The sequence below is a fragment of the Chrysochloris asiatica genome, unplaced genomic scaffold (genome assembly GCF_000296735.1).
Source record: "Chrysochloris asiatica unplaced genomic scaffold, ChrAsi1.0 scaffold00154, whole genome shotgun sequence".
Classification (NCBI taxonomy): domain Eukaryota; kingdom Metazoa; phylum Chordata; class Mammalia; order Afrosoricida; family Chrysochloridae; genus Chrysochloris; species Chrysochloris asiatica.
The window spans coordinates 7,930,970-7,940,824 of NW_006408672.1; the positions used below are offsets into that span (position 1 = coordinate 7,930,970).

Consider the following 9,855-nt stretch of genomic DNA (forward strand, 5'->3'; position numbering starts at 1 on the left):
CCTTTTAGTTTTTTAGTTCCAAATCTTTGCATATTTTATTGTAGTACCTGGTTTTGTCTTCTCCAGCTGATCTTTGAAATTTTCTGTTCAGCTCTTGGACCTCTTCAATTCTTTTATTTGCTTTAGCATGGTTAGCCTGTGCTTTATTGAATATGCAAATTGGTCTTTCAACTATGTGATCCTGACAAGCTATCACTAACATAGTGAAGAATCGTTATTCCAGAATGCTTAATTGTGCTCATGAGAAACCTGTACGTAGTCCAAATGATTTATAATCAGGAAAGGTATGTGACACGGTCGTATTCTTTCAACATACTTTTTCAATTTGAATGCTAGAAAATAATCCAAAAAGCTGGGTTATGTGAAGAAGAACATGGCATCAAGATTTCAGAAAGGCTCATTATTAACCTGCAGTGTGCAAATGATAACACCTTTCTTGCTGAAAGATAAAGATCAAAGATCACAACATTCAGTTTGGATTACACAGTGTAAAGAAAACAGAAGTCCTCATCACTGGAGCAGTAAATAACATAAATGGAAGAAAGATTGACGTCGTCAAGGACTTCATTTTGCTTGGATTCATGTTCAACACTCCGGAAGCAGCCGTTAAGAAATCAAAGAATGTATTGTGTTATACAGATCTATGGCACAAGACCTTTTTGAACTGTTCAAGAACAAAGATGCTGTTTTGAGTACTAAGGTGCACCTGATCCAAGCCATGGTATTTTCAATAACTTCATATTGAAAGTTGGGCAGTGAATAAGGAAAATCGTAGGGAATTGATGCATTTGAGTTACGGTGTTGCAGGCGAACATATGGGTCTGTGCTGGAAGAATACAGTCAAGTGCTCCTTAGAAGCCAGGATGATGAGATTTTTTTTTCATACTTGACACATGTTATCAGGAGGCACCAGTCCCTGGAAAAAGAATATCATGCTTGGTAAAGTGGAGATGGATTGGCACAGTGATAGAAGTAATGGGTTCAAACATAATAATTGTGAGGATGGTGCAGGACCAGACAGTGTTTTGTTCTGTTGTGCATAGGGTCCCCATGAGTCGGAACCGTGTTGACGACACCTAACAAGCTTTTCAGTTTATCCATGCACTTACTTATTCCAAACAAAACAAGTTTAGACTATTTTAAAATCTTGATCAGTGGATGACTGCAGAAAATTTCAGTAATAAAATTGTCTTAGTCTTAAAATAGGATACTTCCTGTTATTTTTTAAATAAAAGTTTTTATTGTGAATTGAGTGAAAGGTTACAGGGCATAGCATTAGTTATACATTCAAAAAGTCGTATACTTTGTTTCATTATAATTATTATAATCCCCTCCATGTACCATCATTTAACATTACTTCTTGCTACTCATGTTAGGGCCCCTCCCCCCCCCAAAAAAAAAGCATATATAATAATTTACACCACCAAAGGGCACATTCTACAAGTTTGCCTCCTGGCTGCCAGCTCTCAGTCCCTCTCTTTCCATGAATATAGAGTCCTCAGCTCCTCCCTCTCTCCATGTCCCCATCTCTGCCTCCATCTCTGGTTTCGCTGCTTCTCTGGATAAGGTCCTGCATTAAAAAGTAGGATACTTATTGTGCGATTAAGAAAAAATGATTCTGAAGTCAGGGCTGATAGCAAAATTTTAACAATTTAGGTGAACATTCCTAAATTACTGAAGCCCTGCAGCAAGCCTATGGGAATTCTGCCCCATGTAAACAATAGTTAGATCAAGTGTTCTTAGGAATATATGGAAGACCTCAAAGATGAGCTAAGAGAGAAAAGGAAGACTATCAACCTCAATGAATGAAGAAACTGTGGCCAATGTCCAAAAACTGGTGGAAGAAGACCCTAAAAATCCCAATGATGAAATAGCTATTGGAATTAAGTTATCACATTATTTGACATTTTTCAGTTTAAGCATGCATGGTGGCCTCAGTAAGCTTTTGGCTTGATGAGTGCCAAAAGCATTGCATGACCAATCTTTTTTTATCAGTCTTTTGAGCAAAATTGAAGCTAATGACATTTTCTGGAACAGATCATAACCAGATCCAAAGAGTACGATCCAGTCAAAACAATAGCTTCCGAGGATTTATGTGCTGTGGAGTCGATTCCAACTCAAAATGACCTTGTATAGGGTTTCCAAGGCTGTTAATCTGTATGGGAGCAGTAAGCCTTAATCTTTCTCCTGTGGAGCAAGCTGGTAGGTTTGAACTGCTGCTGCTGACCATGTTTTTAGCAGCCTGATGCGTAACCACTACGCTACCAGAGCAAAACAAGGTTAACAGGCCTGCCCTTTCTTTGTGTAGTATTATTGATAGGAAGCTGGAGATTGGACAAGGTTTTCTCATGTCCATTCAGTTTTAAGAGTGTAGTGGAACTACTTAGTGCATAGAAATTTTTCTGATATTTAATTGTGATGTATTTAAACAAATACATTAAACAATTCATATTCCATTATGCTACCATGGATGGACTGTTGTTGTTAAGTGCTGTTGAGTGGTTTCCAACTCATAGTCACCCTGTATAAGGAGCTCTGGTAGCGTAGTGGTTACGAATCGGCCTGCGAACCTTAAGGTCAGCAGTTCGAAACTACCAGCCGCTCCGCGGGAGAAAGATGAGGCTTTCTACTCCCGTAAAGATTTACACCCTCGGAAACCCTGTTACAGGGTCGCTATGGGTCGGAACCGACTCAATGGCACTTAACAACAACAACAACAGTCACCCTGTATAGGGTTCCCAAGGAGCAGCTGCTGCTGCTGGTGGTGGTGGTGTGCTGCGGAGTAGGTTCCAACTCAATAGCGTCCCTGTACAGGGTTTTCAAAGCTGTAAATCTTCATGGCAGCAGAAAACTTCATCTTTCTCCTGCGGAACAGCTGGTAGTTTGATTTGCAGTCCAGTGCTGATCCTACAGTGCCATACTACGAGTCCAGGATCTACTAAGCCAGTTCAATTGAAGGCTGAGAGTTCGGCTCAGAAGAGTATGAACAGCTGTTGCTTTGGACTGTAAAGGAGTAATCGTGATAGATCTTCTGTACCTACACAGGATGATCCCAGGGTCATCTTATGAAGGAGTTTTTAGAAAATTGAAAACTGCATTAGAAGATAGGCAGGAAAATTGTGTACAAGGCTTCTCTTCCATCACGACAGTGCGTTTACTGTTTTTTCCAAGGTGTAGCAAGGGCTGTCTCTGATGGGAAACCTTACCCCATTCACACCTTGATCCTCATTTTGCCCCTTCAGATTTATGATTGTTTCACAAACTCAAAAAAATATGAAAAGGAATGTGATTTTAGTCCCTTGAGAATGCCAAAACTCTTGTTTTGATGTATAAATCAAAAAGCACAGAATTCTTAAGGGAAAAGTTGGAGGGGATACAAAGACTGCTTTCAGAAATGTATATTGCTATATGGAAGATTGTATCCAGAAAGAATCGTTTCACAGCTTGATGTTTCTGTTTAATAGAGATTTCAATTGTAAATACTTTTTGACTAGCCCTTGTATTGGTTTGAAAGAAAATATATTTCATCTCTTTATACTTTTTAATGCGGCTACTGGTGTTGTGATGTAGGATAAGCACTGGACCACAAGATCCCCCAGCTACTACTCTGAAACCTTATATAAGGTCGCTGTGAGTTGGAACCGACTCGACGTCACTTAACAACAATTAAAACATTGGCGCCGTAGTGTGTCACGGTAAAGGAAGCACTGGACTGCCAACTACTAGGTTGGTGGTTCAAAAACCATCACCTGCTTCTTGGAAACCCCAAAAATGGTTGTTGTGATTTGAAATTGACTTCGCTGCACTTAACAACAACAACTAGAAAACGGAATGTTACATACGTAGCTGGATTTACACCTCTTTTGGTTAGTGTTGTCGTTGTATACCCAGCTCCTCAGACTGATGGGTTCGCTTAGATTTAGACTCTGAACTTTAGTTGTTGTTGTTATGTGCCATGGAGTCAGTTCCGACTCATAGCGACACTGTACAGGGTTTTTATGGCTGTAAATCTTTACAGGAGCAGAAAACCTCAGCTTTCTCCCATGGAACAGCTGGTAGTTTACAACCGCTGACCTTGCAGTTTGCAGCCCAATTCGTAACCACTACGCTACCAGAGCAAGACAAGGTTAACAGGCCTGCCCTTTCTGTGTGTAGTATTATTGATATGAAGCTGGAGGTTGGACAAGGTTTTCTCATGTCCATTCAGTTTTAAAAGCACAGTGGAACTACTTGGTGCATAGAAATTATTCTGATATTTAATTGTGATGTATTAAAACAAATATATTAAACTATTGTATTTTTAATCAATTTCTTTTTCTTTTAAAGTCCACGTCCCTTGAAGTTCACTGAAAAGCCTAGGCCAGGCGTTCAAATGCTTTGTTCTTCTTTTAGTGTTGGTAAGAGAACTTAATTATTTTTGTTAGTATTAATTTAGCATTTATTAGAATGATCACATTATGGTAAGGCCCTTTGTCAGATAGATGGAAAATGAGGTTCATTATGTTGGTCTTCTAGGATATTCTCTGAGTTAGCTTTTACCCTTGTTCTTTTTTTCCCCATTTGCTCTTTCTTCTCTAATTTCTAGTAATAATGAGATTCAGTGGTGTATAAATGACAGCTAACAAAGACTTAAGTTTTCCATGTAAACAACTCCTGAGCCAGGTACCCAATGTGTATGATGCAATTAAATTGGTGTGCGTTTTTAAACACACTAAAGTTAATTTTTTTTGCAATGTAAGTTAGTTTTTTACACATGATATCTTAGGGAAATCGTTCCTCTTTTCTTTTAATTATACAATGAACTTGTGTGGTGACCTTTATTTTTTAGGACAGCTCAAAGATTTTTTCTCTAGAAAAAGATGGAAACTTTAGTAAATTATAGCTAGGAGTTCTAGTGTTTCTTTATGATAAGCACTTGACTGCTAACTGCAAGGTTGGCAGTTCAAACCTACCAGACGCTTGGTGGTAGAAAGATGAGGCTGTCTGGTTCCATTAAGATTCAGAGCCTCGGAAACTATATACTAGTGTCACTTTGAATTGGAATTGGCTAATGGCAGTGGGTTTTCCTCATGAATATCTAGGTTTAAGGAGTCCTGTTGTGTCATTGCAAGATAAGCACAAGCCTGCTAACTGCAAGGTTGGTGGTTCCCACCAGCTGGAAAACCCAGCAGCCAGCCACTTCTTGGAAACCCTGTGTGGGGCTACTGTGAGTCGAATCTGATTCCATGGCACTTACCAACAACAAGATAGATTTAGGCATGTAGAGTTGTTTAATGAAAGCACAGCCCCTTTTTCAAGCATTTTTTTAGTAGTAGCACTTATGGTTATTTCCCACATTTAATAAAGCAGAAGAAAGTAGTGAGTCTTTCCAATCTGAATTACCTTTGCTTATTTAAGCTAAATTAAAAAAACAAACAAACCTGTAAGTAGTGAATTAGACTATGAATATGTTGAAATCAACTTAGTGTTAGATTAAGAGGTATTGCTTTAATATCAAGATTTGATTTCTTGAGGCATTTGTTGTAAACTGAGTGGTTAAATCTTATTTAAACATCTTTATTTCAGGTGGTATGTTTTTAGCCACAGGTAGTACTGATCATGTAATCAGAATGTACTTTTTGGGTTTTGAAGCACCTGAAAAAATTGCTGAACTTGAAAGCCACACTGTAAGTGTTTTAAAATTCTTTAGATTGTTAATAATATTCCTGTTGGTACATAGGCAAATATTACTAAGGGGAAATTACTACTAGTACTAATTTTGACTTAAACATGCAAAGAATTGCATTTAAAGAGGAGGGATGTCAAGATTTGCACTTCAGGATTTTGAGATTTACAAGTATTACAGTGGTTATTTTAGCTTTTAAGTAAAAAAAAAAAATGATTCTGACAGTTGATCTGGGTGTTTGAATCAAGTGAACTTACTCATCTTAACCAAACTCATGAAATTGCAGTGCAAATTTATAATGTATAGTAAGGTTTATATCTGTTAGTAGTCTGGATTGCTCTCCAGTGGTCTAGCCATCATTTCTTCTAGAGGAAATTTTGTGTGGGAAGGTAATCTACCTTCAAAGGTTTGATAAATGTAGATACAAATAATTTTTTAAAAAAGGAAAGAGAAAAATGTACCAATGTGAATATACTTTATTTTTACCTGTGGTGCTGTGGGTTAATGCAGCAGACTGCAAAGCTGTTTGAACTGCAAGGTTGACAGCTCAAGCTCACCAGCTGCTCATCGGACACCCAATACAGGGTGACTGTGGGTCGGAACCAACTCGATGGTACTTAACAACAAAATGCTTTATAGGATATGAGGTGGCACTGAACTATGAATAGTAATTAGAGCCTGTAAGTTGCTCCATGGGAAAAACAGGCTTTTTGCTCCTTCAAAGATGTAAAGCCTTGAAAACCCTATACAGTGTTGCTGTCAGTGAGAACCAACTCAGTGGCACTTAACACCAACAAAACACTTTATGACCACGTTGCACATGTATACTTTTTATACAGCTGTAATTAGTTATAAATACAACTTTAATTTTAGAAGCAAAACTTTCTCTGATATGCCTGTCTTCTAGAAAATAATGATCTCTTAGTAAACTTGCTAGATTTATAGTTAGGAGTCTTAGCATTTAAAAGTACAGCATAATACCGGTTTAAGGATTGGCTGAACAACACAAGTGCAAATCTCTTGCTTGTTAAACCAAATGGGCTTCTAACACTAAAACTAAGTTGTTATTATTATTTTTTTACAAACAGTTTGGCTGACCATTTTTGTGGTTGTGTTTCTTCTCTCCCCCTTTAGGATAAAGTTGATAGTATCCAGTTTTGTAACAGTGGAGACAGGTAAGTATGTGTTTGTTTGTGTGGGTGTTTTTAGACAACTTTAATGCACTACACATTAGAAAAGCGAATATATCAACTTATACTTTGTAAGTACTTACTAGTAAATATGTCAATTTAATGAAAAGTGTGTAGGGCTGTGGAGAAACTCATGAAATGTAAGCTTTTTGAATTGTAGTTTCTGGTAACCTCTAGGACCCAAAGTAGTAACCATTGACCAGATGTTTGATGTACTGATAAATTATGTGCAATGACAGTGAGTTTCCTCATGTTACTGTAGTTACAGGGAAAAAATGTAACATCCCTGCAACTAAATTTTCATTACTTCAAAATATATCTTCCTTTGTGAACTTAATTTCCTAAATTGCAGTTTTTTAGCATCTTAATTTGTTAAAAGGATGATTTATTTTTGTATAATGACCAATGTGAATTTATTTGAGTTTAGAGTTAAGGTACTTAAAATAGAGCTTTTGCTCTTTGTAATTTTTCTTTGTCTTTATTTTTCCCATTATTTCCGTTGCCTAGTGATTGCTGTACGTTGTCTTTTCAACGTAGTGCATTATACAAGAGATTTTTTTGCCTGACATGGTCAGGCAAATGATAGCTAACCAGATATTGTATACCCAGATATACCTTAAATTACTACATTTTCAATTGCTATCTGCTGATTGACTTGAACTCAACAAAATAATTTTTACTGTAGGCCTTGGTGGCAAGTATAATGTCTTTTTCTGAATATTTTAAGGTTCTTAAGTGGTAGCAGAGATGGAACGGCACGGATTTGGAGATTTGAGCAGTTAGAATGGAGAAGTATTTTGCTGGATATGGCTACCAGAATGTCAGGGTAAGTACAGATGGTTTGCTGTGGCTAATGTGCCTCTTTTTTTATGGCTAAATAGATGACTTTACCTATTGCGTATCTATAAATAGAACTTAAGTTTCTTGTATCTAAAAGAATTTATGTTTAGATTTACGTTAAAAAGAACAAAAGGTGGTATTCCATTGCTCAAAGCATTAGCCTCCTTGCAGCCATTGCATTAAAAAAACGCTTACAGTAGAAAACATTACAAAACAACTACAAGTTTGGAAGTTTCTTTTAGAGTGTTGTTAAGTGCCGTCCAGCCAGTTCAACTCACAGGAGTGACTGGTGGGTTTGAACCGCTGACTTTGTGGTTAGTAGTCCAGTGCTTATCCTAAAATTCCATGTCAGGAACCCATCTTAAAGTATAGTATGATGACTAGAGAAGGAAAACATACTTTAAGATTATAACTAATTGATCTCCAATAGGAATAATTTTTTTGTGTCCTGAAGCTTTGACTTGTAACCTGACTTAGAGTGCATTTGTTCCCCTTTTTCCCCAAAAGTTCCAAGCATGATAAGAGAATTTTTTGTTGAGTTTAGTTCTTCTCAAGATTAACAATGTAGATTTGAAAGACTTTTATTCATATATATGTAAGGCAGTAATGGATACTGTATGTATTTTGGAAACACATGTTGGCTCAAATGGTATTTATACTGTTTATAATGTTGTTGTTGTAGTTAAGTGCTGTCAAGTCAGTTCCAACTCATAGCGACCCTGTCTGGGGTTTCCAGGATCTGCTGGTGGGTTTGAACTGCCAACCTGTGGTTCACAGTTCAGTGCTGATCCTACAGTGCCACACCAGGAGTCCAACACTGTTTATAATAAAACAATATGATTTTGAAAACATAATCTGATATTTTTTCATCTGTTTTATCATCTCAGAAATGAGACTGAGACTTTAAGCATAACTTGGGGAATTTTAAATGGTATGACAAAAACTCCGTGCTCAGCCTACAGTAGGCATGCCAGTTGTTTTTTATCCATTGAAAATATTTTTATGAGAGCAGAAAGCCTCATCATTCTCAGTGCATTCAAACTGCTGGTCTTGAGGTTAGCAACCTACTGAGTAACCCACTATACTACTCCTTTGTGGTCTGTTGTTATTGCTGTGTGCAGTCAAGAATGTGTTTTATAGTTTTAGAAGCAACTCAGCCTCTCGCCTTCCTCACTGTTTACTACTTAACTATAGACGTACCTCACTTGTGAGTTTGGTTCTAGACCAACACAATAAAGCAAATATCAAAAGTAAGCGAATAACTTTTTTTTTGGTTTCCAATGCATATGAAAGTTATATTTACACTGTACTTAACAAATAATGTGTGTAATAATAGCATTATGAGACAGTTTGAAATATTGGGGAAGGTATTGTGACAAAAGAGAGACACAAATTGAGCACATACTGTTGAAAAAATGCTGCTGTGATAGACTTGTTCCACTCAAGATAGCCATAAATCCGCAATGTTTAAAATCCACACTAACAATAAAATGAAGCCCACTAAATGAGGAGTAGCTGCACCATAGTATACCTAGAAATGTTGCATATACCACTGTTATAAAGGCTGCACAACAATGTAGACATTCATTTCCAAGACCATTCTTGGCAAGTGACCCATAGCAGTAGTTTGTAGGGAAGTATAAAGAGATGAGTGCCATTTCATTTCCAGCTCAACAAAATAACCAGCTCAGGCACATCCTTTGACAATGTTGGTGTTAAGTGCTGTCGAGTCAGTTCTGACCCATAGTGACCCTGTATAGGTTTTCTGAGGAACAGCTGGTGAGCTTGTACTGCCACTCTTGCAGTTCAAACAGCTTTTCAGTCTGGCGCATTAACCCACAGCGCCACACCAGGACTCCTTTGACCCATAGAGACCCTGTACAGGGTTTCCAAGGGGCAGCTGGGAGCAGCTGGTGAGCTTGAAACCACCAACCTTGCAGTTCACACAACTTTGCAGTCTGATGCATTAGCCCACAGTGCCACATTAATTTATCTTCCTAACCTTTCAATAAATGAATATTTAAGATAGGATTTGGGGTAAAAAAAAAAAAGTGATAGTAACTTGGAAGTTGTAGTTGTTAAGTGCCGTCGAGTCGGTTCCGACCCATAGTGACCCTGAACAGGGTTTCTGAGGCTGAAAATCTTTACGGGAGCAGAAAG

General features: G+C 37.6%; 1 protein-coding gene across 1 annotated transcript in view; it reads left to right on the top strand.

Moving 5' to 3' along the window:
• The window catches only part of BRWD1 (bromodomain and WD repeat domain containing 1), a 197,519-nt gene that overhangs the window by 70,947 nt on the left and 116,717 nt on the right, over window positions 1-9,855 (top strand). The window contains exons 9-12 of the mRNA XM_006870863.1: window positions 4,327-4,397; window positions 5,566-5,666; window positions 6,800-6,840; window positions 7,577-7,681. Coding sequence (XP_006870925.1) covers window positions 4,327-4,397; window positions 5,566-5,666; window positions 6,800-6,840; window positions 7,577-7,681 — 318 coding nt within the window. The remainder of the gene's footprint in view (window positions 1-4,326; window positions 4,398-5,565; window positions 5,667-6,799; window positions 6,841-7,576; window positions 7,682-9,855) is intronic.